The 14,902-nt window shown below is 36.6% G+C and overlaps 1 protein-coding gene across 3 annotated transcripts in view; it reads left to right on the forward strand.

Moving 5' to 3' along the window:
• The window catches only part of LOC129366637 (matrix metalloproteinase-17-like), a 74,607-nt gene that overhangs the window by 38,573 nt on the left and 21,132 nt on the right, over positions 1 to 14,902 (forward strand). For all 3 annotated transcript variants that reach the window (XR_008606643.1, XM_055040611.1, XM_055040612.1), the window contains exon 4: positions 7,074 to 7,360. Coding sequence is in view for 2 of the 3 variants with exons in the window: in XM_055040611.1 (XP_054896586.1) it covers positions 7,074 to 7,360 (287 nt within the window). In the remaining variant the exon portion in view is untranslated. The remainder of the gene's footprint in view (positions 1 to 7,073; positions 7,361 to 14,902) is intronic.

A 14,902-nucleotide genomic window follows, 5' to 3' on the forward strand; every position in this document is an offset into this window, starting at 1 on the left:
CACCTTACTCCTTTACTTTCCTTCTCTTGAACCCATTTCATCTTACTTTATATGACCTCCCCCTGTTTTTATCCTACTCTTCCTCCCTGATCCTTCCTTTCACCACTTCTTAATAATCATTACCCTCTATTTAAAAAAAGGATTTATTTCCAATTGACCGGAGTTCCAAAAAGTTTCCAAATCAATATACTTTAAAACTCTAATTAATAAATATCTAATTTACTTTACTAAGAATAAATCAATTCAATACGTTGTCCTTGTTCTTTCCTATAAGTGTCTCATGTAGTTTCTGGCTTCCTTTTTTCTGAGTTGACCTGAGTAGAGAGCGAGACACATATAACACTGTGTGTTGTATAGATCTCATCATTTACAACGCTTCACAAGTTTCACCAGGTTCCACTATAAGTTTCCATTAAACTACAAATAATGAGGCTTACCACAAAGTTCAACCTTCTCACCCATCTATTGCTTCACTTCCTCTCCTTTCATTGCTGGTGAAGTCAAATCGATGTGATAAAGGAGCTTTTCTGCTTTGCCCGTTCCGTGGATGTGCCATATCACCATGCTCCCCCATCCATGCCTCACTGGATTATTTGTTGGAGCATACAAACTCCCAGAAAACATTCTGCTCCTGAACAAAACTATGAATGAATCCAAAAAGAAAACAGTATTTTCAGTCAGTCAGTAACTGACTCAGACCATGTTAAACTAATGCATCTTCACATTTAACCTTTGGGTCATTTTTTTTTTTTTAATCTATGGGATTTGTAAATGGTCTGTGTTCGTTTAGGAAATGAAATCTTCTACTTTTCAGTTTAAAAATAATACAGTCATCGAGGTCGTACAGATTTGAATCTGTTTTCTCCGCTTCACTGAAAACCCAACACGCTTCATTTCTGGGGGTATGTACAGGCTGCCCTCACCATCTGGAGGAGCTTGTTGCATTGGGTGCTGAATAATAATGTGCCGTTTTCTGACATAAGCAGATTTTTCAATTGTACTCTTCTGTTTTGGAAATGCACTTTTTGGAACTCAAAGCATTATATAAGCACCATGACTAGGATTAGTATTTCCCTTCAAATGAACCTTAAATGTTTAGCTGAGATCTCTAAGTCTTTAAATATTCATCATTTGACTTTTTTCCAATTTTGTTTCACTGATACACATTGCACTGCTTTTCTGCACCAGATATATCTTTAGCAAAGGTTGTGAGGAACATTTTAAGTTTGGTGAGAAATGAAGGCATCAGCCCGTCTGTCAGAGATAGAAATGTGCCTGTGTGATCACTGATCCATCTGATTGGAGTAGCCGGGAGAAATGCTGAAACAAGGACGACGTCTTTCTCTTGGAGAACACACAGCATTATTCTCACTAAAGTTAGAGCTGTGGTACATGGAGCCATAGGGAGTTGTCAGAAATATGACTGCAATAGGAAAGTTGCTGCGTTTCTGCTTATTGCTCTCTGTTTTGCTTACTCTTCTGGTTGGATTTCACAGTTTCTCCTGGCATCCTTACCGCTTTCATTATTTTTCTTTTTTTCTGACAACTGGTCATGTATTGCATGTATTTTGTATAAGGTTCATATATATTTAAAGTTTTATAACTGAGTTTATCAACCCAGATATTTGGAAGCATGCGAATAACCAGTTTTAATTCGGTAAACACACTTTGCATTAAGCCTCTCTCAGATGATTTAGGGTTTATATTTAATGTGGGACATAGCAATTACCTTTAAAACAGGTTGAAGATAATGACATAAAGAGTGTAATCTTCTTAAGGAGACAGATGCAAAATTCCAATTTCAAGGCATCTTATTTTGAGCTCAAATCTCTTAATTTCTTTATATATATATATATATATATATATATATATATATATATATATATATATATATATAGCAAAAGACAGAGAGAGAGAGAGAGAGAGAGAGATTTTACCACAAATTAAGATAACAGAGTTGCTTTATTGCGCAGCATGAAATGACACTGTCCCTTCAAAGTACATAATACCACACCATTTGAGGTTTACTTTAATAAAGTATAGTGGAAACTTTTCTGTATTCACCCACTTTTTAGACACAAAAACAAACAATGGCAGGAAACGTCATTCAAACATATGAATCACCAGACCTTGTTGAAAAGTTCTTTATGATGAAGATCTTCACAAAAAGAGAACAATTTTCTTCTTATTTTTTGACAAGAAATAAGATCCAAATAGATTTGAAAAAAAGAAGAAGAAAGAGAATTGACATAATACTTCTTGTAGGGATTGTTTGTAGTGTCAGAATTTCTTTCTGAGCCGATTTGTGACCTCAATATTTACAACCATATTCATAGTTTGCATTTGACACCTTCACAGCTAGATCAGCTCGTTCAAAAGCATCAAAAATAATGAGGCGTTTGTTGTGTGTGCGATGAAGAACACAAAGAAAGCAATATTCTCAGCTGCAGTGGCCTGCAGTGCTCAAGAACACAGAAATGTGTTCCTTTCTTCAACGCCGCTTAAACAATAACAATGATTTCTCCGGCCAGGACATTTCATACTTCGCAAGAATTCAAGTGCAGGACTTGTGGGAATTGTCATATTTTTCTTTTCCTACAGCATTTGTATATTAAATTTGACAGACATCAGGAAAAAAAAAAGAAATCCCAAACCATGGTTGCAAGAACAGAATGACATTTTGCTTCTGTCAGACTTACGCGATTAGGAGGGGCTAATTTCCCTTGCAAAATAATTGTTGGTTTTCAGTCCTGAATGATTTATGACACCTGAGATTGGTGGCACAAAGGAGGTTGTTCCGAAGCTCAACGAGATAACATTATGAAAGAATACTACTGCAATATGTTTTACACATATTCATTTCAATTTATCAGTATTCAAAAATTTTATCACAGTATATTTTTGTTCTGAAGTTGATCTGCACATTTTGCACCAAAACAGGTTTATCTCTAAGACACAGAACCTGTCTCTGTCATGATTGTACATTCTCATGTTTGACATATTGGCTGATTTTTATTTTTTTCATAAAGAGACAATCTAAAGCATTGAGTTTGAGACGTTGCCTGAAAATACAGATTAACTAAAAGCTTACAATGTGTCTAAAATGACATGATAATTTCAGTGCATGTAAACTTCAAAGTTGGAATAAAGTAGCAAAGAATCTAAAAAGATTATTATTGTTATTATTATACTGAAGATACCGAACATGATCGTGTTGTTTTGGCAAATTGCAGTTGCTGCTTTTCATTAAAATCCACCAGTCTGTTGTTGCATTGCAATATTTTAATATGAGGCAGCACTAAAACATTAAATTCAAGGTAATGTAGCTTACACTTCACAGAGCTGCGCCAAGAGGCTTACACTACAGCTCATTCAAGGCTGGAATTATTACTCGGTTGCAGCCATTTTATTTCATGAGACAACAGTTCACTTTTTTATGCAAGACTATGACTTCCATTTGATTTGTCTATTTAATTTGTGGGCTAGTTTTAAAACCATTTTAAATCCTTCCACAACGCTAACACTTGGAAAACATCACATTTTACCAGCTGTAAAAAGTCTGTCTTCAATTTTCCTTTTCTACCAGTAGGAAAATAAATATGTAGCAAGTTTTTTGTTATTTATCATTTTATCCAGGCATGCTGGTGAAATTTGTTTGTTAGCAAAATAGGCATTGGTGCATTTTTAGCCATTATAAAAGGATTTTGTATGTGCTACATTGGTGTGGTACAACTTGTCTTATTGTTATAGTACTGTATAAAAATAAGACAGTACATGTAGAAACCTAGGACATCCTTCACTGTTACAGCTCTGAAAGGTTTCATTATTGCACATTATATCAATGAACAAGAAAGATTTATTTAACTTTATCTGTGGCGAGGTTGTTTGTATCTAACCACCTGGTAATGTAGAATTATTTTTATCTGGTTTCTTGTTCCAATTAGGTAATCTAGTTCTCTGAAATGAAGCTGACACACATTCTGAGAGCAAATCTGTTTTTTGAAAAAGGAAAGATTAAAATACCATCAAACCGGCCGAACTAACGCAAGATTTAGGAGTAGAACTTAAGCTCAACTTTTCTTCATCTCACCTTTATAATACACATTAGCTGTCATCCAGATTTGGCTTTTTCCTTTTCAGTGTTCTTGTCTTTTCCTTTATGAAAATTGCAGTAGAAATGAGTAATGCAGGTGTTCTGACAGATGGTCGCTGAAGCTTTGGTGCAGGTACAAGCGAAGCTGAGACTGAGAATGTGGGAACTCGCCCACTTTTGCTTTGCATATTGTGTTTGGGCATGTTTTCCCCTCAGACTTAACTCCTGTTAGATTTTGCATAATGTAACTGCTTAAGGTAGGACCTCTGACCTTATAATACTACAATTCTAATTCTTGTGTCTGCATTTAGAAATTAATCTGTGTTTTTATCGTATGATTGAATAAAAGATACAACAGTAGTAAAAGATGTTGAACTTACTATAATACTAATTTAGCTCACCAATAACTTACCATGGATATAAATAGAATTTTTTACACAGGCTGTACATTTTTGTTGAGTAAACGAACAATGTAATGAGTTTTAAGGTTGTTTTCACTATATTAAGTGCCTTATATGTTCATGAACTTATCTACTCTTGTGCTATACATTGGGTTAATCATGTGATACCCCTAAATGAAATCTTGGTATAAAGAGAGTCTATTTATATGTAATTTAATCTCAGCATATTTGGCAGTTAAGTTGAGGAGTTTAAAGTATAGCAAATCATGACCCAAGACCTGAAGATCTCACAATGTGGGATCTTGCAGTACTCCTTCCATTTAAAATGTTATTGGCTCCTTAAGACGTATTATTAGTGGGCTGCTTAACCTTCCAGCAGCACAGTGATTCTAAACATTCAGCCAGATCTATAATGAAACTGTTCAGATGAAAGAATAGTTGATAATCTTTCGCAAGACTTTAAAACCGTCTTCATTAATTTTGACTGAGTTTGGGCTACTTTACAAAGAAAAAAAAATCTGCAAAAATATCCGTCTTCAGACCTGCAAAGTTAGTAGAGATATTATTCCAAAGAATTGCAGCAAAAGGGGTTTCTCAATGTAATGACTCATATGGGATGAATGGGCTGTTTTGTGTTGATTTATCCTATGGAAACACAGCAAGAGCTGTGGTCCGAGTTGACAAAATATGAAAAAGCAAGAAGAATGGGCACTATAGTTCCAGTTATTTTTGTTTATTTATTTTTTTAGCATTTTCTGACTCTGTCTTGTTTGCATTGAAAAGTCACAACTTGTTCGCACTTTGGTGATTTCCAAGCAGATCGAAAACTAGTTGAGGCAAAGATCACTCCACTGATATATTTTGTCACTGCTTAAATGTCCTACGGCTGCCTGTAACAACGGCGCAGCTCCGTAGTTTTAGACCAAAACGCTCTTGCAGGGACACAGAAAGCAAGTCCATCATACAGAAGCAAAGGCGTAGAAGGATGCAAAGACCAATGAGTGAAAAGGAAATACTTTGGATGAAAGAGACCATCAAAGAATTGAAAAACCGAAAACTTTGCATGATGTCTGAGTGGTTTTCGGTTTGTACATGCCCCATTTCATTTGTAGCTGTCAGAAAGAAAAAGGCTGCAGAGCTTTGGAGGTGATATGAGGAAGAATGAAAACTTAATAAGGAAATGGGAAAGATGGGAAAAGAACTTATGAGTTGTTCCCAAAAGCTGACTCTATAATCTCTTCAAAGGCACATTGTATGCTCAGCATATTATGTGTAAGCAGCAGGAGCACCTGAGCATGAAATACTGAAACCAACGGTATTGCTAGAAATATGCAAACAGGACTTTTTGTGCAGCTCTCCACCAGTGGCAAACATTATGTAGTTGACCTTTGCTGCTTTAAATTCAGAGCAATTTCTATCCATCTCTTTTGCTGCAAGCCTTTCTTGCATTTCATCTTATTTTTCTGCTTCTTTGGCGGCACGTTCTATCACTTTTCTTAATCCGTAAGCCTGTAGGCAGATTGACAAGACTTTCCATCTACCTGTACATTTAGGATAAAAGCATAACAATGAGACTAAATGGATACAATCCAAATTATAAGATTTGTGAGAAAACAATTGCTCTTGTCTTTGTTTTTCAAGACAAAGCATCTTCCATGGTGAACATTGCATCACATTCTGACAGGTCAGTTAAACACACTTGATGGGTGTGCATAATGGCACCACTTTCAGATCAGATGGTGCGAATGTAACACATCCTACAGTCATCAGTCGACTGCTTAACTGCAATGGAATGGCAGTAGCTGCAGACAATAAAAGTAAGAATGACTCAATATATCAATTTCTTTATATTTTTAAATCCACTTCATCTGATTAGCAACATTGTTTCACTTTTTATCAAAACCTTACATTTGAGCTTTATGTTACAGCAAGCATGCAAATATGGTTGAGCTCTGAAGCATTAGCAGAAACCTTCGCTGTCAGAAACACTGATAGGGATGTGTAAAAAGATAAATTAATGCTTTATTTCATTAACGTAAAGCTGAACTGACAAATACATCAATCCATCTTTAAATGAATTTTACAAAGATTCATGTTTTTAATGTTTGCTTTGACTGCAGATAATGACAAGTCAATGATTTCCTAACATAGATAGTGTTAGGATGCTCTCTTGTCCTTCCCATTTTGTAAAGTAATTAATTGAAATTAGCGACTTTGTGTACCATTATTATTTATATATTTGTTTTTATGCTAGCTTCATTGTAAGACAGTTTAGACATCTTAATGGACCTCTATTCATTCAGGAGTGATATTTGTTCATGCCACAATATGAAGAACTTAATTTCTAAATCTCATGTGAATAATTCTCTCATTTACATGACAATGCTTTGTTGTAAGTATTGACATCAACCTTACAAGTGTCCAAAATGCTGCTTCACGTAATTTTTTCTCTTCTTTACTATAATGTGTCAAGTCTAACCTTCTGTTTCTTGTGAGTCATCTTGTTTTACTCTTTCCATCTTAGTCTTCTGCTCATCTATTCTCTTACATTTAAGATGTTTCGTTTGTCTTTCTTTCAGAGTGAGGACCTACCCAAAAGATTCAGCCCTACTTGGCAGGGACACAGTTAGGGCACTCATGTACTATGCTTTAAAGGTCTGGAGCGACATTGCACCTCTAAATTTCCATGAGGTGGCAGGCAGCAACGCAGATATTCAGATCGACTTCACTAAAGCAGACCACAATGATGGATACCCCTTCGATGGGCCCGGAGGAACAGTAGCACATGCCTTTTTCCCTGGAGAGAGGTTCACTGCTGGGGATACACACTTTGATGATGATGAGCCCTGGACCTTCAGATCACCAGGTGGGAAATATTTTAATATGCAATCATTTTTAAAGTGGACGTAATGCAGAAAACAACTAACAATTACACTCTGTAGCCTGAAAAGAGAGTTTTTTCAGCATGTTATTGTCCATTTCAGTGAGCTTGTACCCATTGTGCCCTTGGTTTTATTTTCTTAGCTGACCACAGTGGCATTTTTCTCTTGCCCTTCTGTTTAAGTGTTTACATTGTGTATGCCGAGATGACTTTCCACATACTTTGGAAGGAAAGAGTGATTATTTTAGTCACTGCTGCTTTTCTGCCATCTTGAACAAGTGTGTGCATTCTTGTCTGACCTTTGACATCAGCAAAGCATTTTTGACTTCCAATCAGAAATTTCTTTTCACTTCAGGATCATCAGACATACTTGTGCATGAATATCCCAGTAGATCTACTGTTTTGAGAAATCTAACTTGCCTGTCAGGAAACAACAACCTTGCTGTTACTTATATTCCCCGTTTCTCCTTTTTTGATCCTTTGTTTGAGCTCCAACAAAAATTAGTCTTCACTAAATGCTAATTGCTCGAAGTTGCTACCATATAGTTAGCTCTTTTGCTGTATGAACCAACTGAATGCATGTTGTGACGCTACCATATGTTGGTAGAGAAGTTTGGTTGAAAGTGGAATGCATTTTCTTTTAACATTTGCTTTCCTAGTATATACGTTGGTTGGGCTCAACACCTCATAAGCGATGTGGAAAACTTTGATCTTAAAATGTTCAAAATTCTGCAGCCTGGCATTTACTCACTTTTTACTTTGTCACATACCACCCACCTACACATTCATAGAAAGCATGCAGCTCATCCCCCATGGCAACAGCTCTTAGATAGAGGACAGTGTTTTTAACCACACTGACTGAAAGCCTCCCAAGAAAGTTATTGATCTTTTGTCTTAGCTAATTGAAATAATCATACGTCAGCATCTGTGGATAATTTGGTCATTTGGATTTTCTTTCAAAGAACTAGTGTACTTTTGCTATTTTTCATTCTTGTTTTTATTTACATACTTTTGAAATAAAACAGAAAAACAGAAAAAGTGAATTCAGAAATTCCACAGCTGAAGGATGTCGCCTCTACGCAGGGTGAAGGGCTGCAAACTCTTATACTTGTCTAAATGTCTGAAGTCTCTTAGTGTGAACTTTTGGATGAGTTGTACTGAAATATGGACATTTTCCATATAATAAAGTATAATCATTAATTCATATACTTTTTTTCACTACAGATTCATAAGAGGCATTAATGCACTGATTTGTTAACTGTCTACTTATGTAATATCGGTGCAATTTTTGTGTCATTGTGATCCTATAGATGCAAATTACCCAACAGCAGATCTCTGTTGCAAACAGGCATTTGTTTGTTTGTTATTTGTTTTTGGTCCCACGCTTGCTGCTTGTTTCTTGCTATTATGAGCAACCTTACTAATACAGCCAAAAAAATCTAGGCTTCTTTATGCAAATCTTTTTTGCAAAACATCTTGATGGACCCAAAGAAGGGATCAGATTAGAGCAGATCATAAAATTCACTAAGAGGCAGGAATTTTCTATTACTCATTGGAATGGTCCAAGGCACAGGTGTCAAACTCCAGCCCTGGAAGAACATTTAGTTTTGCCTCTGCTGCACCACACCTGAATAGAATAGGTTATTAGCAGGACTCTGGAGAACTTATCTACACAAGGAGGAGGTAATTAAGCCATTTCATTCTAGTATTTTGTACCTGTGACACATCTAAAAACTGCAGGACAGCGACCCTTGAGGACTAGAGTTTGACACCCCTGGATAACGTGAACATTTGTGCAACAAGTGTAACACTATTTTGGAAAGCAAGTAAAGGTATAATGCAAATTTAGTTAATCACAGTATACAACAGAAAAAGTTGTCTAATTTTGCAGGGGGCTTTTTATCAGTTCATCAATGAGGTCATAATTTCAATATTCAATTTATGAAAAAAAAAAACATTTGTAATTTTACAATTATCATCTTTCATGCCTCATATTTGAGGGATGTTCAAAGAGAGAAACAGGCAAGAAAAAAATTAATGATGATTCACTCTTCTTGTAATGACAGTAATATTGCTCTTTATGCACCTACAGATGGAAAGTGCCTTTTTCAGTTCCAGTTTCAGACACTGCTTTGTTAAACAAAAACAAAATCAACATTTCAAAACATTTCTAACTTTACCCACATATATTTTATTTGAATTATCACAAGCATTTCACTTTTTGGAAAGGTTCTGTAAAGCTGTCATAAAAACAAAGCCTGTGATAATGCCAGTGATGCATGTTCATTGTGTGTGTTTTTTTTTTCTTTGAAGTGTGTTGGCTAATAAATTGCCTTGGCCTCCTGAATGATCTGGCCTAATTTGTCTCATCAAACTGTTTGGAAAGAGGTTTATTACATACCAGGAGAGATGTGCGATTTTGAAATGAGGACGTAGTGACTGCTTCTCTAAAATAGAATTCAATCAGACCTGCCAATCAAAAATAGATGAGCCTATATTAAAGATATCCGTCATTCTTAGACAGTTCTGGAAAACACAGCAAGCCGTGGTCTCTGAGCCACTTATAACAACTGATTTATTATTCATTTGTTCACTCATTAACTATGCAATACAAAATATATCCCATCGTACGGACTTCAAGGTTGGTTAGCACTTTTTTTCCACTTCTGCAAAACTTGAAGATTTGTCTGTGCGTGCTCAGCTGCAAAAAAGAGGGCCGATGGAACAATGGGACCATTTTCTTGTCACTAAGCATCAACCTCATTTTGTGTCCCCTAACCTTTTTCCTCCCTGAGCTGAGAGGGGCTGGGAAATGGTAAAAGGTGGGGCAACATTAGGAGTCCACTCATCCGAAGTAAATAACCGGGTGGAGTGATGTAGTCCACTGAATGCATCACCAGGAAGGGACTGTCTCGGTGCAGCCACACAATTGACAGCCTTAATCATCAGTTCTCTTGCTTTTTTATTCTCCCTTTCCTCTGGATCTCTGAACTTACCTTGACCCTTATTTTTTTCATCCTTTTGTACATTTTGCCGAGCATCAGAACAAAGGGATATTTTGTCCGACATTTTGCAACGTTCCTTGATACGTTTAAATATATAACTCACAAACTACCAAACTATTTGTCCAAACGTGATTACAGAAATATAAAAATCCAACAAGTTAGTTTGGATGACTTTGTGGAATAACTCTTTTACATATTTATGCAATTTAGGGCAGCCTGGGTTTGCATGCAGTAAGCTAACAGCATATTCGTATTTGCCTGTATGCAAAGATAGATTCAGAAGCCACATTTGGTAAGAGTTATACAATGAGATGGTAGTGTGTAGATAGGAAGGGATAGATCCAAAGATCCAACCTCATTTTTGTACACCGATGCTTGTTAAATTTAAGTTGTTTTGCTTGTTTTGTTCTTTTTTTTTGACTGCAGGTACTCAAATTTAATTGGATATGGGTTGTGACATTGATAAATGATTCAAGAAGCTTACACATCTTGTGAAATAACAAGTAAAGCGTACATTGCCTAGAAAAGATTTGGTTTCCAGAAGGAAAAGAAAGTCAGTGGGTGATGTTGCAGGTTAAGTTCAATTTCTACAAGACAGATTGGTTAACTTTAATCTGAAATAGTTTTGCTTACTATTGATGTCTGTATTCAAGCAGGGTAAAGCAGTGGGGATTGTTCTCAGAGTTCTGCCTTACCACCACTGGTACTTTTAGTGAGTAAAGAAGATCAAAACTGCACTACATTCAAGATTTTGTTTTACATTTAACATGGTCACATCATCTGGGTAAATGTCTCTAACTCGAACTTCACAAATATTTTCTGACTGATGGATGACTCAGTGGCATGGGTGTTTGATCTTGGACAATAACATAAATCTCTACTCAAACGGAATCTCAGAAGGGGACAAAACTGTCAGTACTTTTTATGGAGACAATACCGTAAATCCCATTTACCTTATTTTCAGGTTAAATGGATTTAATTTCAAGAAATTTTATTAGATTCGTATCAAGTTGTATAGAATCCAGATCAGTCCAACCTGAAATCAAATCAAAGTGATTCTTTTTGATACGTCTAATCAAAAATTCTGATTCAGAAGAAATCACACGCATTCCTATTCATTTGAAAATGAATGCCAATTGTTAAAAAGGCCAAACAAGCACATTGAGTTGTTGACTTTGCATCAACAGCCTCATCCTGAGTAAGCATTGGGTGACAGTGGAGAGGAACCACTCCATTTTAACCTCCAATATAACCCTTCTTCAATTTGAGCAGGTGTCTAAACAGACTGACTGGAAGCTTAAGGATCAGCATATAATTTCATGTGGATCTTTGTGAGAGTTATTTGCTTCTGAAGTATATGTCAGCTTCCACATATGTTTGTTTATTTGATCAACTCTCTCCATAAGGTTGTATAAATGTTTGCAGAAAAGATGTTTTGTGCTGATAGAATGCTTCAAATTTCACATAGAAATCCAGAGCCTGGTAATCACATTCCATTCTAATCACAGCTATCCATAATAAGGGAACACTTCAGTGCCCTGTTGTGCGTTTAAACCCGAGTCTGAGCAGTGGAGAGTGCATGTATGCTTTCTAACCCAGCTGATGTCTGTGGAGAGGCCAGCACCCTTTCGCTGATCTCCCCTCTTTGTTTTGAGCTGCCGGGGCTGTAAACCATATGCTGCAGGACAGCAGTTCAATCTGCTCCAATCAGACCTCCCACCATGCTGCAGCACCAGCAGGGACGCAGAAGTGTAGTCTGGCTTTGATGTGTGTCTGAAGTGACGGCAGGGCCCAACAACAGCTGTGCAGACGAAGGTTTCATTCAAAGAAGTGAGAAAAGGAAAAAAAGAAGATACAAGTTTCTTTGTATGACCTCTTAATGTTATCTTACAGTCAGTTAAGTCACAGTAATGAACATGCTAGCTATAAACCTACAGATTTTAATATTATATTAATTTTAACCTAAATAAAAAAATTGACAAACTGACTGATGATTGCACAGGACCTACCAACTGCCCTTCGACATGAGAAAAAATGCAAAACCTGATGGATTCTTTGCACTGTCGCCAACCTCTTTAGACGTTGAAGTTCAAGGATACTCTGCTCATTCACTGTGATTTAGCTCTAAATATCTTTCATTTGTGACAATCTTTTTCATCAATAAAGCAAGGAGAATCATATTTTAAACATTCAACCTTCTATAAAGGACACTCATGATAGAGTCTGCACCTTCAATAAGTTTTAGAAGCCTCTGTGTAGTTCTGGAGAAAAGTTCCACTCACATCAAGTCTTCAAGGGAAAATCCCCCATAATTCTGTTTTTTTTCTTTTTTTTTTACTTCAAAACAAAAATAACAAAAGTTAAAAATTTTGACAAGTTTCAATGAAATTGCAAATGGATGAAAGCTTAATCCCCTCTTCTGGGATCTCAAAAACACTCACCCCTAGCATTAAGTGACTTTGTCTCAGGCTCCCTTTAATGAAGAGAGCTGAACAAATTGTGAGGGCAATGTTAGTTGCTGAGGATTAATTCAACCAATACAGTTATGGAGCAGACCCACTGTTTTTCCACTGTTTCCTCACCTGCATGAGATGCAGCCAGTTCAGCAGGATTACATAGTCACAAAGCACAGCCTTGCCTTACATTTGGGTGTATATATCTTGTGATCCAAGGTACAAATACCTTGAAGCATGAAAAAGGCAGCAGAAGTGCAGCTTTCTTTTTTTAAAAATTCAGAACTCAAGATTGTGTCTTTAATGATGCATTTTATTTGACAGTGCCTTTCAAAACACCCAAGGACACTTTAAAACATTAAAAACGCAAATTAAACAGTAAAGAAATGACTAGAAGACAGAACACACTTTGCTACCTAACCTACTCTTCAAGTCCGCTCCAGCTAACTAACTGAAGCATGAACAGTCTTACATAGACATTGAATGTTTACTTTTGTGTCTATTAAAAAAAACAAAACGTACACAGTCATACTTTCAGTAGACTGAAAAAACAATTATCAACTTATAAAAAGATTTACTGAAGTGTTAAGCCAAAGTCTTCTTGTAGACCAGACATGCAATTGGTTTGTTTCCGATAATTTCTGCTACTTTCTGCTACAAATTTAATCACTAGATGGCAACAAAGTGCTCCCAAAATTGCCTTTGGAGTGTACTAAATATGCATCAACAGGCATTGGTGTTACACAAACTTGGATATCTGGTGGTTTAAGGCAAACTTGGGATGAAACTTTAAATAGGGTTGAGGTGGAAAAAAGTTAGTTGGTTATGGTTATTGTACACTTTTGAGATCCATTGTAAAAATTTGTTCTTAGTTGCCAGAAGACATTTTGTTCTCTTTTAGGTTTTGACATCTTTCAGTTCTATTTATTTCCATAATCTGTTAATATCAACTTAGCAACAACAACTAGTTTAACAAGTGTCATAATCATATTTGATGGCCAAAATTGCCCCACATGATACATTGAGATTCATAGTTGGGGAATCTTGGCTTTTACTACATTGTTTAGCTGTCGAAATTTTTTGTATTCTACCACAGTGAAGCTGCCAACCTGATGTTCTAAACCTCAGGGAAAAAAGTTAATTAAACAGCCCCTAATTTCTTCACGTCACACTCTGCCAGTCTCACCTCGCTGCTATCTCACATCCTCCTTTAACATCATCAGTGTCTCTCTGAGACAATTGCTCAGTTGATGCAATATCCCTGCTTCTGCATATCCATCTTCTCGTAAGATGACACAAAAGCACATTACCACAGCCAGAACATACCCACATTGTTGACCTGTGCAACTTTTTCAGAGGTTTGAAAATCCCTTGAAAGGTTGCAACCTGATCAGGTTAGGCTGAAGATAAAAAGTCAGAGTTGGTGCTTCAGCAATTTGTGGAGCTGTGTAATAATCTTGAGGGGGACAAAATGAAGCTTATCATACAAATCCGTAGCTGAATAATTGCCTTTGCTAATTCCCTTCCCCCCATTTCCTGCTGCATTGTTCTCAGCGGGAGCCTAAATCCAGGTCCGCTAAGTCTGTCTCCCTAATGCGCACGATGATGCTGAATTGCGGAAATTAAGCACCACATTTAGGAGAAGAGTTCACCCCTGCTGTGCAGTCTGATAGCTCCCGTATCCATTAAAAGTTGTTGGGGGAGGGTTGGGGTCTTAGCAACATCAAAAAAAAGTTTCGGCTGAGCGTTGTTGTGCTTTGACAGGAAGCAGATTGCTTTTATTAATTATCACTGAGACAACAATCTGCCTCTGCAGAATTAACTCAAGTAAAACAAAAGCATCATTAGGCAGGTGAATTTTTCATGTCAGAGCATTTTTTTCTGTGCTTAAGGAAGGAACACATGTGAGGTTTATACTGTTTATGTGCAGAGGAGTTTTAGGGAATCGTTTACAAAACCTAAGCTTCGTTTGCACATGAGCCGAAACCTTAGCTGCAAAAAAGCACATCTGCGTGCATTACCTTTGTAAATATGTTCATGTGTGTTGAATTTAGATCCCAGCTTTGCCG

This window comes from Poeciliopsis prolifica, unplaced genomic scaffold (assembly GCF_027474105.1).
Source record: "Poeciliopsis prolifica strain line A6 unplaced genomic scaffold, Auburn_PproV2 SCAFFOLD015, whole genome shotgun sequence".
In the NCBI taxonomy this organism is placed as follows: Eukaryota; Metazoa; Chordata; class Actinopteri; order Cyprinodontiformes; family Poeciliidae; genus Poeciliopsis; species Poeciliopsis prolifica.